The following is a 17,426-nucleotide window of genomic DNA, read 5'->3' as shown; positions in this document are numbered from 1 at the left end:
CTCAGCATACTAACTTATAGAAAGTGAATACTCAGCAAAGATTCTATAGGTTAATTCCAAAAGTGAAGCCAGGAATTCACTTGAACCAGTCACAGAAGGCTAGTGGCAGAAAGAAACTAAATCTACCCCCTGTATGTTTCTACTAATTAAGGTAGAGTATGCTTTACATATGGAACGTTCCAGCTTTCTGCTGCTCATTTCCCAAATGACTGGCATTTGCAGTGCTATTCATTTGCAAAATTCCTTCTAGGATCAGATGTGCTAGAGTAACATATGAATTGATAAGTAGTTATGTGTACATGCTGCAAGAGTTCTGTTTTCTAGTAAAAGACTCTTTTCTCATCCTTAGATCTGTTCACAGTTGAGTACCAGGCTGGAGAAACAGCAAGCAGCCAGCAAGGAGGAGCTGGAAGTGGTAAAGGTAAGGAGGGAAATCGTCCTGTGATAAAATTTATTTCAAAGTCCCACAGGCTTGTAAGTACCCAAAAGAATCCCCAACACCACCATTTTTATTAAAGGATTTATTAATAGGAATTATGGAGACTAGGATACCTGTCTTCTGACTGGGTGTGATTGTCTTCCCTGCCAGCTGAAAGGTTATGATGCTCCCATAAATCATGTGGACTGTCAAAGGCAGCTAACATGAAAGGAGGTGGAATTGGACATTGTCGCAAGAAGCCCCAAAGCTTGAGATGAGCCATGTAGCTTTCTTTGGTGGTGTGAACCTGAGAACCCTCAGCAGCCCACATCTGACTGAGCCTGCATTGATGTGGCTTCAGTATGGGACTCAGTGGGATCATCCCGTCACTCTCTTTATAAGTAAACACCATGGGCAATGTAGAACTTAGCTGGAAAAACATGTGTTGGATAACTGATTCTTGCACTAAGTTTTAGAGGTTTATTTTTGAAGAAAACCTGTGGCATTTGTTTACTTGCTGCCCCCTGGTGGTAAAATGCATTATGTTGCTGCTCTATTTGAAAAAAACAGATTGCTTATTCCATAGAAACAACAGTAAACCAATGAATTGGTATTCTTAAGAGGCAGTGTTGTCACAGTCAACTTTTGGGACCAGTGTTACAGAAACCTGACATCATCTTATTTGAATATGTTCAGATTTCATACTAGTAAATAAATGTGTATTAAGTAATTTAGCATATAATTTAACAATCTTGAAAAGTGATTTAACCTTTCTAAGCTTCATTTTGTGTTCTATAAAATGGAGATAACATTACCTGCCTCATAAAATCATTCTGAATGTTAAATAAGATAATGACTATAAAGTATATGGTGTATATAAAGTGCTTAGATTAGTACCTGACATACAAGACCTTGTATTCCAAAAGTATTTTCTTCTTACTCATATTACAAAATATTAATCAGAGATTTAGTGAGTATAGGGTTTGGTGGTCTCCCTCTCTGATGAGATAAAATTTGATGTTTGTATCTTCCCTTTCTGGTCTACCTTTGCACTTCTTTCTAGTTAGCACTTATCACTCTTTGTACGTTATAGGCATACTGACCAAGATTCAGTTGATGAAGTGTCGTGGTGTAAAGGGGTTAACTATCCTGAAGTGAATTTTTTTTTCTTTATTTCTTCTTAAAAAAAAAAAACAAAGGGGGATACATGTGCAGAAGGTGCAGGTTTGTTATATAGGTATACATGTGCCATGGTGGTTTGCTATGCCTGTTAACCCGTCCTCTAAGTTCCCTCCCTTCAGTCCCCATCCCCAACAACAGGGCCTGGTGAGTGTTGTTCCCCTCGTCTGTGCCCATGTGTTCTCAATGTTGAACTGAAATCTTTATGGAAATAACAAAATGAGAATTTTTATTGATTACTCACTGAAGGTTTTACTGAGCATACACTATGCGCATAGCTATTAGACTGCCATTTTGTTATAGAAATTACCCATGAAAAGGAGCTTAAAATTTTCCTGTAGGACAGGTTACACATGCAAATTAAGAACTTAGGAAGCAGTTCAAGGGAGCTCAGCTGGGCCAGGTGCAGTGGCTCACGCCGGTAATCCCAGCACTTTGGGAGGCTGAAGTGGGCAGATCACCTGAGGTCAGGAGTTCAAGACCAGCCTGGCCATCATGGTGAAACCCTGTCTCTACTAAAAATAACAAAAATTAGCCAGGCATAGTGGCTCACACCTGTAATCTCAGCTACTCGGGAGGCTGAGGCACGAGAATCACTTGAACCCAGGAGGCGGAGGTTGCAGTGAGCCAAGATTGTGCCACTGTACTCCAGCCTGAGCAGCAGAGTGAGATTCCATCTCAAAAAAACAAAAAACAAAAAAAAGTGCTAAGCTGGATCACACTGACAATCAGCATCGTAGAGAAAACAAAATCATGAGAACTATAGACCAAAAAAGCAGGGTGGATAGAAATTAGTTAGAGAGAAGTGTTTAAAAAGAACATTACAGAAGAAATGATGTGAGTGAAGACCCAAACATAGGAATGAGTGTGGCTTTATCATCAATAAAAAAGAAGATATACTGTCTTTTTTAAAAAATTATATTAATGATAAATGATTATCATTAATCGTTTAACTATAAATGAGTATTAATACTCATTTTAGGAATGAGTGTTTCAGTGTCTCATTACAGAGAGTGATGTGGTTAGAATATGTATTAAGGAACAGAGGAAAATATTGGCTAAGTAGGTGAGACTGCCTAATGAAAGTCCATGACATTCAAGAAGAGGAATATAAACTTGTCTTAGCCAGAATAAAGAACAACTAGGCTCACGCCTGTCATTCCAACACTTTGGGGAGGCCTAGGTGGGTGGATCACTTGAGTCCAGGAGTTCAAGACCAGCCTGGGCAACTTGGTGAAACCCCGTCTCTACAAAAAATACAAAAATTAGCTGGATGTGATGGCATGCACCTGTAGTCGTAGCTCCTCAGGAGGCTGAGGTGGGACGATTGCTTGAGCCCAGGAGGCTGAAGCTGCAGTGAACTGTGAGCATGCCATGGCACTCCAGCCTGGGTGACAGTAAGACCCTGGTACAAAATTAAAAAAAATAAAAAAGACAGTATATCTTCTTTTTTATTGATGATAAAGCCACAAACAGGTAATTCATTTGATCAAGGTTACACAGCTAGTAGAACCAGGATTTAAGCCTGGAAGTCAGACTCTAAAGTCAGTAACATTAGCCATTAGACTATACCACCTCCTGTTTCTCTAGTGCTTCTTCCTATCTCATTTGGTATGATAAATAGCTTTTGTTTTTTTCAGTTTCCTATAATAACCTTCTTTTGTCATGATCACACCCCAGTTCATCCTTTACACTATAATCAGAATGAGTGTTCCCAAATATAAAGTGATATTTGACTATCATTCTGTGTATCAACGCAGAATTAGATTGGCCACATATAGGGAACCCAGAATAGCATTGGCTTAACCATAAAAGGTGTTGATTATTTTACATAAAAGCAGCTTAGGACTAGAAAGGTATACCCTTGGTGTCATTAGTAACCCAAGCTAATCAGTCATTAGTGACCCACATCTTCATGTGGACTTCTATCCTCAAGGTCACCTAGAAACCAATCCTTTCTTCTTTTTTTTTTTTGGCTTCTTTTTTTTTTTTTTTTTTTTTTTTTTTTTTTTTTTTTTTTTTTAATTTATTTATTATTATTAAACTTCAAGTTGTAGGGTACATGTGCACAACGTGCAGGTTTGCTACATATGTATACTTGTGCCATGTTGGTGTGCTGCACCCATCAACTCGTCATTTACATCAGGTATAACTCCCAATGCAATCCCTCCCCCCTCCCCCCTCCCCATGATAGGCCCCGGTGTGTGATGTTCCCCTTCCCGAGTCCAAGTGATCTCATTGTTCAGTTCCCACCTACGAGTGAGAACATGCGGTGTTTGGTTTTCTGTTCTTGTGATAGTTTGCTAAGAATGATGGTTTCCAGCTGCATCCATGTCCCTACAAAGGACACAAACTCATCCTTTTTTATGGCTGCATAGTATTCCATGGTGTATATGTGCCACATTTTGGCTTCTTTTTTTTTTTTTTTTTTTTTTTTGAGACAGAGTCTTGCCCTGTTGCCCAGTCTAGAGTACAATGGCACAATCTCAGCTCACTGCAACCTCTGCCTCCCGGGTTCAAGAGATTCTCCTGCCTCAGCCTCCCGAGTAGCTGGGATTACAGGCACGCACCTCCACGCCCAGCTAATTTTTGTATTTTTAGTAGAAAAATACAAAATACATGGTTTACCATGTTGGCCAAGCTGATCTCGAACTCCTGACCTTGTGTCCCACCCACCTCGGCCTCCCAAAGTGCTGGGATTACAGGCGTGAGCTGCCATGCCCAGCCCAAAACCAATCCTTTCAACTAGAGCTCCCACCATCACACCCATACTCTAGGGCAGAATTTTAGTCCGAAAGGAGATGCAGGATATAAAGGCCTCATTCATCTGGGTGAGCTCTTTCTAAGCAGCCTTCTTAGAAGCTCCCCTCTAAACTTCTGCTTACATAGCAGCTTTGAGGGAATTTAGGGAGTGTCACCTTTTATCTAGACACACTGCCAGCTCAAATAAACTCAGGGTCTGTTAGGAAGAAGGAGAAATGGATATTGGGTGAGAATCAGCAGTATCCATCACATTTTAGCAGGTCTGCCAAACTGCAGCTCTGTCAAACTTATTGCTCTATCTTTGACATGTAGCACCAGGCTCGGTAGAGTAAATGAATGCATTTTCTGTAGGATAAAATCAGAATTCAGCAACATGGTATTTAAGGACCTTTATGACCCAGGCACAGCGATCTCTCATCTCGCTCATTGTTGTATCACTTGCTGCTTAAGCCATTTTGAATTCTTTGAAGTTATCTGAAGGTGCTATGTCTTTGCACATGGAGGTGTTCTCTTTGCTGAAATGTCATCCTCCCTCTTATGTGATCAATCTATTTCTTCATGTGGTTCAACCTAATAAAATTACTTAGCCAACTCAGTAAATTTTTAATCATTTAAGACTCAGATCAAAAGCTATTTAACATTTTTAGTCAAGAGTAAACACACAACAAATATTTACAATATGCCTATACTGGGCTAATTATTCTCAGAGGTTCTTAAGTAACAGAATGACAAGTTTTGTTTTTTCATGTCTAATGAATATTAATGAACAGGAATACAAAGAGTGGATTATGGATGGGATGAGAGGAAGCCAGTGAGTACTTAGAAGGCGACCCTTCGGGATTCAGCCTGGAATGGCAAGAGCTCAGACATGTCAGAAGAGAAATTTTTTTTTTTTTTTCTTTTTGAGATGGAGTCTTGCTCTGTCGCCAGGCTGTAGTGCAGTGGTGCGATCTCGGCTCACTGCAATTCTCGCCTCCTGGGTTCACACGATTCTGCTGCCTCAGCCTCCCAAGTAGTTGGGACTATAGGTGCGTACCATCATGCCCAGCTAATTTTTGTAGTTTTAGTAGAGACGGGGTTTCACCATGTTGTCCAGGATGGTCTGGATCTCAACCTCGTGATCCACTCACCTCGGCCTCCCAAAGTTCTGGTATTACAGGCGTGAGCCACTGCACCCGGCCCAAGAGGAAGAAATTAATGGTCAACCGGATGATGAAAGAGAAGCTAATGAAAAGATGATCCAAAGTCTTCAGGCCCAAATGGTGGAGACATGCCCAGTGGCACAGAAGTGTGGTGGAGACTTGCTTTTTGTGTGTGAAGAGAGGAGGATGGGCATGGTGATGGACACATGGAGCTTGTTGTAGCAGTAGGGCATCAAAGTAGAAATAGCGTGTAATATCTTTTACCTCTACTGAATTATTTTTTAAAATACTTTAAGAAAACAACAGCACTATTGTCTGGAAAACAGCTGCTGCTGTTCAGTGCTATGCGCCCAAATGGCAATCTGGGCATGTGGTAGTTACTTTTTTTTTTTTTTTCTGAGATGGTGTCTTATTCTGTCGCCCAGGCTGGAGTGCAGTAGTGCAATCTCAGCTCACTGCAACCTCCACCTCCTGGGTTCAAGCGATTCTCCTGCCTCAGCTTCCCGAGTAGCTGGGACTATAGGCGCATGCCACTACACCTGGCTAATTTTTTGTATTTTTAGTAGAGATGGGGTTTCACCATGTTAGCCAGGCTGGTCTCAATCTCCTGACTTTGTGATCCACCCACCTCAGCCTCTCAAAGTGCTGGGATTACAGGCATGAGCCACTGCACCAGGCCAGAGTTACTTTTATTACTTTAAACAATAGGGGTCCTCTTTGCTTAAAACTCAACAACAGAACATGTGCTTTGTTGCAAGGGTAGATTTAGGCTAGTCATGATGACCATCCTCAGTCTACTATAGGGAAGTTCTTTAAACTCTGAGTTTCTTTCTTTATGAAATGAGGATGATGATAGTGCTTACTTACAGAGTTGCTTTAGGATTAGTAAAATACTAGAAGTAAAGCATTTGGTGTGGTGCTTGGCATCTGGTAAGAATAATGATAGCATAAAATTTCTAGAACAGATTTCAAAGAGATGCTACAATACTTTCTATTTCTAGGGTATTTCTAGAGATACTTCAGGAAAAAGGAGTACCCGTCTTGGATAGTTGGGTTCGGGCTGACTAATGATTTTGATTGCAGCACAAGAAAAATAACCTTCAGGGCCGGGCGCGGTGGCTCAAGCCTGTAATCCCAGCACTTTGGGAGGCCGAGACGGGCGGATCACGAGGTCAGGAGATCAAGACCATCCTGGCTAACCCGGTGAAACCCCGTCTCTACTAAAAAATACAAAAATCTAGCCGGGCGAGGTGGCGGGCGCCTGTAGTCCCAGCTACTCGGGAGTCTTGAGGCAGGAGAATGGCGTGAACCCGGGAGGCGGAGCTTGCAGTGAGCTGAGTTCCGGCCACTGCACTCCAGCCTGGGCGACAGAGCGAGACTCTGTCTCAAAAAAAAAAAAAAAAAAAAGAAAAAGAAAAATAACCTTCAGAAATGGGCCTGCATTCGTGACAATAAACAGCATCTAAAAAAGTCATATATTGTTTCAGAAAGTGATTTAGCCTATGGAATACAGTTTGATGTTGGTTATCTCTTTTGGATACTTTAGGGTAAGATGATGGCATGCAAACACTGCAGTGACATTTTCAGCAAGGAGGGTGCTTTGAAACTAGCAGCCACAAGCAGAGAGGACCAGGGAATTGAAACGGATGATGAGAAGGACTCACTTAAGAAGCAGCTGAGAGAGATGGAACTGGAACTGGCACAAACCAAACTGCAGTTGGTGGAGGCCAAGTGTAAAATTCAGGTTGGTGATTTGATAAAAGGACAAGAAGAAAGAATAAACAATTAATGGTCCAGGATACTCTGGTACTTCAGAATATACCTATCTAGGTCAGAATTGTATGATGAATACGTTTTCTATCTGCTAATGTGTCCCGCATAATCACATTTTATATCATGTATTCTTAACACTGATATAAACACATACATAATTTTAAATGAAATTTTAATAATTAAAAGTATATCTTAGGAGAACTTAATTAAGCATACGCTTTTTGTTTTTTTTACCCTGAGATTTTTTGCTTACATCCTTTCTCACAGAATGTGGTCACTTCAGTGGCTGATCCTGAAAATGAAAAACCAAAGCCCCTCTGCTGTGTCTGCCCTGAGAGCCACACACTGGCTGACACCGTTCTTTTCTTTGGAGCTGCTTTTTATCTTTAGCTCATTTTGTCAACCCCCTTTCCCCATTATCTTTCTCCATATTGGAGCATAATATAATTAGAAATAGTCCTGGCTTCTGATGGACTCTTCTTCATTTCATTTTCTCAGTGATCCCTACCAGCGCCATAGCTGCCATGTCGCCAGCCTGCACCACACCAGCCAGCTTCCACCATGTGTCTGCTCTGACCCTGGACATTCTTAGGGCAAAGCCTATTTCTTTGGAACTGGAATTCATTCATGCTTATACTACCAGTAAAAATTCATCCATATGTTTACATTTATTTGTGGTTTTTAAACCTGTTATCTTGGGTTGCAACCTAAACCTAAATTTGGACCTAACTTGCAGGGAAAAAAAGAATAAAATCAGGTTTTCTTTCACTGTTGACAGAAAGTACAGATTCCAGGTTTTTGATAAATCTTTTAGCTCTTAACTTTATCCTTGTAGTAACCAATTCAATCTCTCCTGGGTTTTGTGGGAGGAAAATTGGCAGCACATACCTTGAGACTCCAAAAAGCTGCACATTTTTAAAAATTAATTAATTAATGTATTTATTTATTGGCAAAAAGAAAACATTTATTTAACTCAGATTATTTTCTTGCTTTAATTAGGAACTTGAACATCAGAGAGGAGCCCTTATGAATGAAATCCAAGCTGCAAAAAACTCTTGGTTTAGCAAAACCCTGAACTCTATCAAAACGGCCACGGGCACCCAGCCATTGCAGCCAGCACCAGTCACCCAGCCACCCAAGGAGAGCACATAGTTCCAGCCTTACCCAAGCACAAGAGCACAATGTTCAAAGCAGTGGAAATCTGGGAGGATTCTTCCTGGTGTCCCTTTGAAGGAAAGTCAAGGAGGCCAGAAAACAAGCCAGAATCTTTCAGTAGCTCTCTTTCTTGTATGACACTTTTCAAAGGGATGTTATTTAAACTGACCTGTTCTATGTTGAATATCTATTTTCCAGCTTCTTCATGGAAGGCCATGTTCAGATCCATCATAGTATTAACACATTATTTTGTTTGCCTGATGTTTAGTTGGAAATAAGTAATTCAGAACTAAATGCTCTTTTATTTAGAACTAATTATTCATAATTATTTTTATCTTACGTAAAAATGGAGACATCTGTTATTCCAAGGTTGAAGTGAAGTGAAAGGAAGATCTTTGTCACAGGAAAAAAACCATTGAAACCTAAACCTCTTAGCTTTTCAGGATTTATTCAGATAAAGCACACTGTGGGGCCAGGCATGACCGCTCTCAGGTTTCCTCCTGAGCCTGATTCCCAGGGGAGTGATAATCCTGTCCAAAGGAAAGAACCAATCAGTGATCATTGGTTTACTTTCATTATCTGGAAATGAAGTGCCAGGAATAGATGGGCTATTAAGATTATACATTAGGTAAAAGGAACTGAGATTTTAGTAAGTGTAGGTTAGGATCATTTGGGCTGTGGTATTCTAACAGATCCTTTTAAGAACTCCACATGGGACTTGTGAGTTCCTAAGTATGCCTAAGTATGGACGCAGATGTGACTTCTGGCACTTATAAAGTTAAAGGTGGATATTGCGCCTTACAGACTTAGGGGGCCTTTACCAGAGACGCCTAAAAAGTCCCAGGTTCAGCCATTGTGCTGAATAGAGTGGAATACAGAACCAGGGACAGAGTATTTCATTTAACGTTGATAGATACTTGCTAAGGAAACACTAACAATACTGTAACTTTGTTAAAGGACATAGTATTGAAATGGGGAATAGAGGTCAGGCTCACATCATCTTAGCTTAATGTTGGGCAACTTTTTCCAATTTCGGTAGTTCACTGAAAATGTGTCCTTCGTACCCATAAAGAGATACAAATGCATTTGTAACATTTTTGATTGAATATAAAACCTTTACAGAAATACGCGGTGGCTCAAGCCTGTAATCCCAGCACTTTGGGAGGCCGAGACGGGCGGATCACGAGGTCAGGAGATCGAGACCATCCTGGCTAACCCGGTGAAACCCCGTCTCTACTAAAAAATACAAAAATCTAGCCGGGCGAGGTGGCGGGCGCCTGTAGTCCCAGCTACTCGGGAGGCTGAGGCAGGATAATGGCGTGAACCCGGGAGGCGGAGCTTGCAGTGAGCTGAGATCCGGCCACTGCACTCCAGCCTGGGCGACAGAGCGAAACTCCGCCTCAAAAAAAAAAAAAAGAAATACTTATCTCATGGAAAGGTAAAGCTGTTGTTTAAAAATTAGTGGAAATATTTTTTCAATTATATTTAACATGCCTATAAAAATAGTCCTTGCAGGAAATTATTTGATAAGAGCAAAACTATTTTTATTTTATAAACTATTTTGGAGGCCTCTGTTCCTTTCACACCAACCAAACTACTATTAGATATGTACAATAACATTTGTTGATATACATCATTGGCCTCATTGTTGAACATATTATTTGCAAAGAATCTTAAACTCTGCAGTGCCAGAATGATTTTCATCTGTGCTATATGTTGCCATTAAAAGTAACACACCCTTAGAAAAATCAAGTAAGAGCCATCTCCACCCCAGGAGGATACAGCAAGTTGCTCACGGTGGATCTTTTCCTCTAAAATGATCTTTTATGTTCTAAAAAGTGAAATCCCCTTTTTCTGTGTTTATATTATCTACAGCCCATAAAACTGATGTGATTATTATGTTATACTCATCAGATAATACTTTTCTTACATAAATCTTTTGTTGTTCTGACATCTTTCATTACAAAATTTATTTTCTTACCAAAAAGGAACATAACCCAGCATTCCAGGTGTCTATATTGACTTTAATATTCTCTACATGGTGGTCTAGAGAAGCTAATTTTTTTTTTTTTTTTTTTTTTTTGTAAAATATAGTAGCTAGAAAATGTTATCTTGGCACTTGTTTTTGTAAATCATTTAGTATAGGCTGTTAGCTTTACTGGTACTTTACGCTTTGATTCCAAGAAGCCCTGTGCAGTTGCCTTATCAAATGGCCAGCTAAATTAAAGATGCTCTTTTGTGTTGTGAATTTCGTAATTCTGTACAGAGCTTGTTTCAGCTTACAAAAATAAGTACATTCCACAGAATGCCTAAAGTGCATAATTTTCTTTAAATAATAGTAGGTGAGAGAGAAACATAATGGCTCTAGGTTAATCCCCTATCTGGAGACCTTGTTCAACTTCATAGTCCCTTTCCTTTTGAAGAGAAAAATCCTCCGCCAGCCAAGCATGGTGGCTCACGTCTGTAATCCCAGCACTTTGGGAGGCCAAGGTGAGTGGACCACCTAAGGTCAGGAGTTTGAGGCCAGCCTGGCCAACATGGTGAAACCCTGTCTCTATTAAAAATACAAAAATTAGCCAGGTGTGGTGGCAGGCGCCTGTAATCCCAGCCTATTCAGGAGGTGGAGGCAGGAGAATTGCTTGAATCCAGGAAGCAGAGGTTGTAGTGGGCCAAGATTATGCCATTGCACTCCAGGCTGGGTGACAAGAGCAAAATTCTGTCTCAAAAAAGAAAAATCACCAGGTACATACCTCTCAAGTTTGATAAGTCCATCTTTTGAGTTTTCTTTTAGCTCTTTCAAAAGATTGTAAGGGCAATACATAGTTTTTTTTTTTTTATTCTCCAGCCCCATATCATACTTGGATATGCCTGTTGGTACCATAAGCCTAAACTCTCCCTCACTGCAATGCCTTTGAGTCAGCAGCAATAGTAAAGACAAGAAACAAAGAAAATTCAGAATTTGGTATGTGGTATGATTGTTCATACAATATGTTATAATAGCAATATTCCAAACAATATGTCCTTCACTGTCTGTTGTTTGAAAACTCATGCATCCCAGCATGAAGTAACTACTAGTTTTAATTTCACTTATTTTGAGATATATTTGAGAACTGCATCTCTTCTATTGAATTTCATTTAGAAGAGATGAACCAGCCAAATATCCAGGAAAGTTTCAAAATATTCTAGTGTTTTTCATCCGTTCCTAGGATGTGCTCTGTATAAAACAGTCCTCTGAAAATCTAATATTTGTAATATCTAAGAATTGATCATTTCTATTTTCATTAAATTCTGTAGAAAAAAATGAATGAAATTCAACTTCATAATTCAGTTCATCAGCTTTTATATCTTGAGAATCTTAACACATTCTTTAAATCTGAAAGAAACCAAGCTGGATTTTGCAGTGCATATGTTTGCTAGCTTCCCACATCCTGAACCATGTCAAAATTTGGTTATATTTAGTTATATATAATTTAATGCAAAGAAATTCTCAGTTACTTAATGTTCTGTTTATTTATGAGTGCCTATCAGGAACACTAATAGGAATGCCATTCAACCGGTGTCTTCTCCTGCCCTTCTCCCAGCTGTTAAATTAGTACTTTCTTCTTCATTGGCTTTCTGAAATACCCTGAGTAAAGTAGAAAAGCGACCTTTGTATGGATGTGGGGATATTTAATACTATGTATCTTGTTTCATTTTTTTTCTAGGGTGTATTAATATTTATTTTTCTCCAACGCCTGCTCCATTTTCTTAAAATATTTTCCAGTTAATAGTTAGTTGCTTTATTTCCTAGCTGAAGTGAGAAAACCAAGAGAAAACAACACAGATTTGGGCAGAGGAGATACAGTTAGATCCTTAAAGGAGTCAGCCAGTCACCCAGAAGGAGAATCACATGTGTAATCAAATGATGTAGGGGTTTAAGCCTTCTTTTACTTTCGCTAAAATCAGTCTACTAACTCTTCCACCAACCTTTGCATCAAACACTTAGGTAGCTGCCTGATTAGGGGGCCCCTTGAAGGGGGAAAAAAACTTTTTAAAAATTAAATGCCTTGGTTTTATCTTCTGGGAAAGAACACTTTTACTTGATTAGCAAGATGATTATATTATATAACTTGCCCTTAAAAACACTCCAAAATACTGACTCCTTTGCTCCAATTACAAGTGAGAGAGTGAAGAAATTCTCTTGTATGATTTGAACACTATTAGGTTTGTATGTGTGTTAATTGGAAGAATTTTATATAGAGTATCTCTGCTGCTTTTGTTTCCCTGGGTACCACACAACCAAATACACATTGAGATTTCAAGAAATAATGATGAAAGCCAGAAGGCCAGACCACAGCTCTGCAACCTGTTTCCTACTATCAGATATGAAACTCTTTCTCATTACCATGCTGATAGTCACACTGAACTAGAACTGTCCCAACACATACTTCCTCTCTCATAGTGGCTTCCATTTAACACAGGCAAAGCCCTTTACCTTAGCAAATTCTTTATCTTTCAAAAGTGACCAAAATGAGGACTTCAACCTTGGTTGCTCCTCAATAGAGATGCTGATCTTGAGTTGTAATGAGAAAAGTGGACATATAGATTTTAGTGACTGCAGTCAGCTCTCTGGCATTCCTTTCTCAGTTTGCATCTAAAAGACTACAATATGTCAAGCATATCTCCACCTGAATTTGCTGCCTGCTATAAAAACATTTCATTAATATATCTCATTCTTCCTACCTCCATCTCTGGTTTGTCATTAGTGGTATTCTGAAAAGCTTAAGAAAAAAGAATCATTGAGTAGAAAGTGAACATTTTAAGTTATTTTCCTTTTTCACTGACAATTAGTTAACATGTAAAATCTTTTCTATTAAACTGTATAACTTTTAATAACTATATATTATATATGGGATAAAATATATGGACTGAATTGTGAGAATATAAATGCATCGAGAGACTCTGGTGTCATGAAAGCACAAGAATAAGGCTGGAGATGGTCCCAGATCCAAGATGTCCCAAAAGCCTTTTGTATCAGTTTCTCTATTTTTGGTATTTTGCATAATGCATGGATCCTTAGTTCAAATGAGGGACACAGTTTCTCAGCCCCACTTCTTTCTTTCCAACTCCTACCTTTCCCTTGCAGAGGAGGTAGTAGAGATTCTGAATTATCTATTATGAATTCTATTATTTTGTCCATGGCATCTCTAATGAAAACAGGTTCTAGAATAAAGGAGTTGATTAGTCTGAACAGTACTAATTAACTACAAAAAAGTTAGTGATCAGCCTCTTCCTCTATAAACGATGACCAATTCGATGTTTCTATAATTCCATGTATTATGTATAGTACACTCTATAAATGTAAATGTAATGCTTGTCTAAAAAGTGCAATTTATTGTACATTGTCCCAACAAATGTTTACTTTTATAATTGTTATGAACTTGAATTGGATTAGTATTTTGTTTTTATGTGTGAATGAAGCCTTGTGAAATAAACAAATGCAACTGAGAAGGTAACAAGGTGACTGTTTTTGTGAGCCAGTGATGTTTTCAATGCTTTGTGTTGCCCCTTTGGCCCCATTAAGCAGTAATAAACATTTGTTCTGAAGTCCATGTATGTCTTTTTTATTTTTTTTAGTTGACTTTATTCTGACTCATTTGAACCCAATGTTTACGTAACACTTCTTACACCTGACACTAGACTCCAGTCAACTTAGAAAACAGTATATATCCTGCAAAAATGATATCCTGTGCAGCACCACCACAAAGTGCCTTATTTTCCTCTCTACTGAGGTTCCTTGATTCCAAGTAACAGAAACCTTTGCAAGCTAGCTTAATAATAGTAATTTTAAGAGGCAATTAACCAAAAGGAAATAGGATATCTGTATCATAGGTCCCAAAGGCCAAACACTTGGGCCTGAACTGGCACTAGGACAAGGGGCTGGAATGCTATCAGGACCCTGAAAGCAATTGTTCCCATAGTTGTGCTTCTGCTTGTCCTTTCAGATGACACTTACCTGCTTCATTCTTCTCTCTGAAAACAGGCTTTCTCTGCTTCTAAGTACACAGCTACCAAGTTTACATATCCTCTCTTCAAACTACCAGCAGAAGACTACCATCTCAATTGTTCCAATCACAAGTTCTGGAAAAAAAATATGATTGGCTAATCCTGGGTCAGGTAGCTGCTGTTAGTCCTTTAAGGTACAGCAAGGTAGGAGATATATAATTCAAACTAAACTTCAGAGGCACTTATGAAAGTGGAAATCGTGTGCAGAGAATCCCAATCATATCTCATTTGCATTTGCATTTTGTTCTGGGAATCCACGGAACCCAAGTGAAATACCAAGAGATTGGTCAGCTCCTCTTGGAATTCGGCATGTATTAAAAAATAATAAAAGACTGTAAGATTACAGATTTTGTTCCAAATTCAGACCACAGACATCTTTCGTTTGGCCATGTGGTGGTTTGTTTGTTTTCTGAGACGGTCTTGCTCTGTCACCCAGGCTGGAATGCAGTGGCGTGATCTCAGCTCACTGCAATCTCCACCTCCCAGGCTCAAGTGCCTCCCACTTCAGCCTCCCAAGTAGCTGGGACTACAGGCAAGCACCACCACGCCTGGCTAATATTTCTATTTTTTACAGAGACAAGGTTTTGCCATGTGGCCAGGCTGGTCTCAAACTCCTGAGCTCAAGCAATCCACTTGCCTCAGCCTCCCAAAGTGCTGGGATTACAGGCATCAGCCACCATGTCTGGCCCCCTCTGGTATTTTAAACAATGTGAAATTTTACATAAAAAGTAAAACAAAATTACTCAGAAGTGCTCACTTCAACAGCATATACACTAAAACTGTAATCTACAGAGAAGATTGCCATGTCCCCTGCACAAGAATGACACACAAGTTAATTAAGCATTCCATATTTTGCACAGTCCCCAGAAGGTCATTTCTTTATCTGCTGACAAGCCCCAAGAGAACAGTATGAGTCATAGCAAAAAAAATTAAAAATTCAAAATATCCATTGAATTTGGCAGTTAGGAAATCATGAGTAAGCTTGACAGGTACAATAACTGGGGGAAGCAGAAAGGCTGCCTGCAATAGGACAACTGAATGAGAAATAATTTCATTTTGAAAAGAAAATTATTCCAAACTTTGGAAACAAGGCAAAAAGGTGAGTGGCATGTCCTTTCAGTATCAAACCAAGGACTAGGGGATTGCACTTTGTTCATTTCATCGTTTACTATTGATTTAAAAGTCCTATACTGAATCTATACAGTAACTTCTAGATTTTTGTCCAATAAGAATGCAAATCCCTACTTCCTTTCCAGTGAAACAGATAACACCAAAAGTTAGAGTTTATTACCCTGTGACACATTAACAGGTTTGTATCTAACCTTCCCACCTTATACTACCATTACATTGTTAAATTGCCTATAAATACCTGGCTACTCAAATACACTCTCATTAACCAATGAGTTGAATTAAGTATTTGTCACATGTCCATTTATATTTGCATAATATTGTCTGGAAAAGCCTCCCTTAGTGTTACTTCTGAAAGACCTAAACAGAGTGAAGAAATGATCTGTGTGATGAACTGGAGGAAGAGGATTACAAGTGGAGAGAAAGCTGGGTACATACAGACTTGGAGGCAAGAGCAAACCCAGTGGGTTCAATGAATAAGAAAAATGCCAGACTGTTTAAATCAGGGAGTGGGGAAGGAAGAGTGGTGAGAGATGGGTTCTGATGTGAAGCTCATAAAGGTGAGATAAGATACGTAAAACACTCAAGTTCACAGTAAGGAGTTTGTACTTTATTCTAAGCCTAATAGGAAGCTGTTAGAGGTTTTTAAGCAAAGGGATATAATGATCTGAAAAGATATCGCAGGCTGCTCTGTGGAAAACTAACCCTAAAGGCACAATGGGGAAGCAGAGAAACCAGTTAGGAAGCTAAAATTTCAGACAAAATAATGATGGCTTGGACCTGTGTGTGTAGGGTAAGAAGTATCTTTTCCTTCTACTCATTTTAGGCTCATTGGCTTGGGATGCTGTAACAAAAGACAAATTAACAAGAGAAAAGCATAAATATTGTTAGTTTTACATAACATGGAAACTTCATAAAGAAATAAAGACCCAAATAAATAGTTAACCTTAGTGTTCTTTAGAGTAGGTTTGAAGAAGAATGAAGAATTGTGGGAAAATGTGATGGGGCTAAAAGCCTGTGATCTAAGGGTAATAAACTGGGGGAAACTTAGCAAGGCCTGATGTTCATATTCATCTCTACGTTCCTGTGTTTTCAGAAATAAAGATGTTACTTTTATTTCACGTATAGACAGGGCAACTCTCACATGAGGGTATTACGTCCTGCTTCAGGACAGAAAGGTGCAAGAAAGTTAGAGACATTCCTGCATATGTTCTTTCTCAAATTCCTTCAGTTTAAAGTATTCAATATGTCTAGGTGCCATATTCTTGGGTAGCATGCCCCAAACCCCGTCAGGTGGTAGAAGCAGAGGTTGTGAGAAATCGTTTAATTCGCTACGTATTTTGAGATTAAGCCAGTAAGGCTTGCTATATGATAAGATGTAAGGCCTGAGATAGAAGACTCACCTGTGACTCCTTAGCCTGAGCAATTAAGAGAATGAGGTGACTGTTCACTGCATTAGGTCAAGCTTTCACTCTGTGCAGTGCGGTATTTGTTTTTATTTATTTATGTACTTAACAATTCCAGGCTATTGGTTGGCCACTTAAAAAAAATACGATAAAATACACAGCTCTTAGGAGTTCATCCCATGAACTTTGACAATTGTATGTATGGGTGTAGTATTTCTATTACCTTGGCAAATTCCCCCCCACCCCCGCCGGGCCTTAAATATAATCTATAGAAGAAACTACGTACATAAAAATACGTTTACAACTTAATTTCTAAAGTGAACCCACCTATCTATAAATCAGTGTCTAAATCAAGTAACATTACTGGAACCTCAAAAGCCCCCTGGTGGCTCTTCCACGTCATTGTCGTTCCCACTA

General features: G+C 39.2%; 1 protein-coding gene, 1 long non-coding RNA gene and 1 other non-coding gene across 10 annotated transcripts in view; 2 read left to right on the top strand and 1 right to left on the bottom strand.

Moving 5' to 3' along the window:
• The window catches only part of RABGAP1L (RAB GTPase activating protein 1 like), a 795,491-nt gene extending 781,470 nt beyond the window's left edge, over positions 1 to 14,021 (top strand). For all 8 annotated transcript variants that reach the window (XM_037986171.2, XM_073011765.1, XM_073011766.1 and 5 more), the window contains 3 exons: positions 350 to 421; positions 7,049 to 7,246; positions 8,275 to 14,021. In XM_037986171.2, coding sequence (XP_037842099.1) covers positions 350 to 421; positions 7,049 to 7,246; positions 8,275 to 8,427 — 423 coding nt within the window. In that variant the 3' untranslated portion in view covers positions 8,428 to 14,021. The remainder of the gene's footprint in view (positions 1 to 349; positions 422 to 7,048; positions 7,247 to 8,274) is intronic.
• Positions 4,001 to 7,039, bottom strand: LOC140710283 (uncharacterized). Its single transcript, XR_012091262.1, has 2 exons — positions 6,926 to 7,039; positions 4,001 to 6,600 (listed from the first exon to the last, which is right to left on the bottom strand). It is a non-coding gene; the product is annotated as an uncharacterized lncRNA (long non-coding RNA).
• A 1,203-nt stretch (positions 14,022 to 15,224) lies between the features above and the next one.
• Positions 15,225 to 15,330, top strand: LOC119619818 (U6 spliceosomal RNA). The gene has a single exon (XR_005236272.1). It is a non-coding gene; the product is annotated as a U6 spliceosomal RNA (small nuclear RNA).
• The last annotated feature ends 2,096 nt before the right edge of the window (positions 15,331 to 17,426 follow it).

This window comes from Chlorocebus sabaeus, chromosome 25 (assembly GCF_047675955.1).
Source record: "Chlorocebus sabaeus isolate Y175 chromosome 25, mChlSab1.0.hap1, whole genome shotgun sequence".
Taxonomy (NCBI): domain Eukaryota; kingdom Metazoa; phylum Chordata; class Mammalia; order Primates; family Cercopithecidae; genus Chlorocebus; species Chlorocebus sabaeus.
This window is presented reverse-complemented; position numbering and strand designations above follow the sequence as displayed.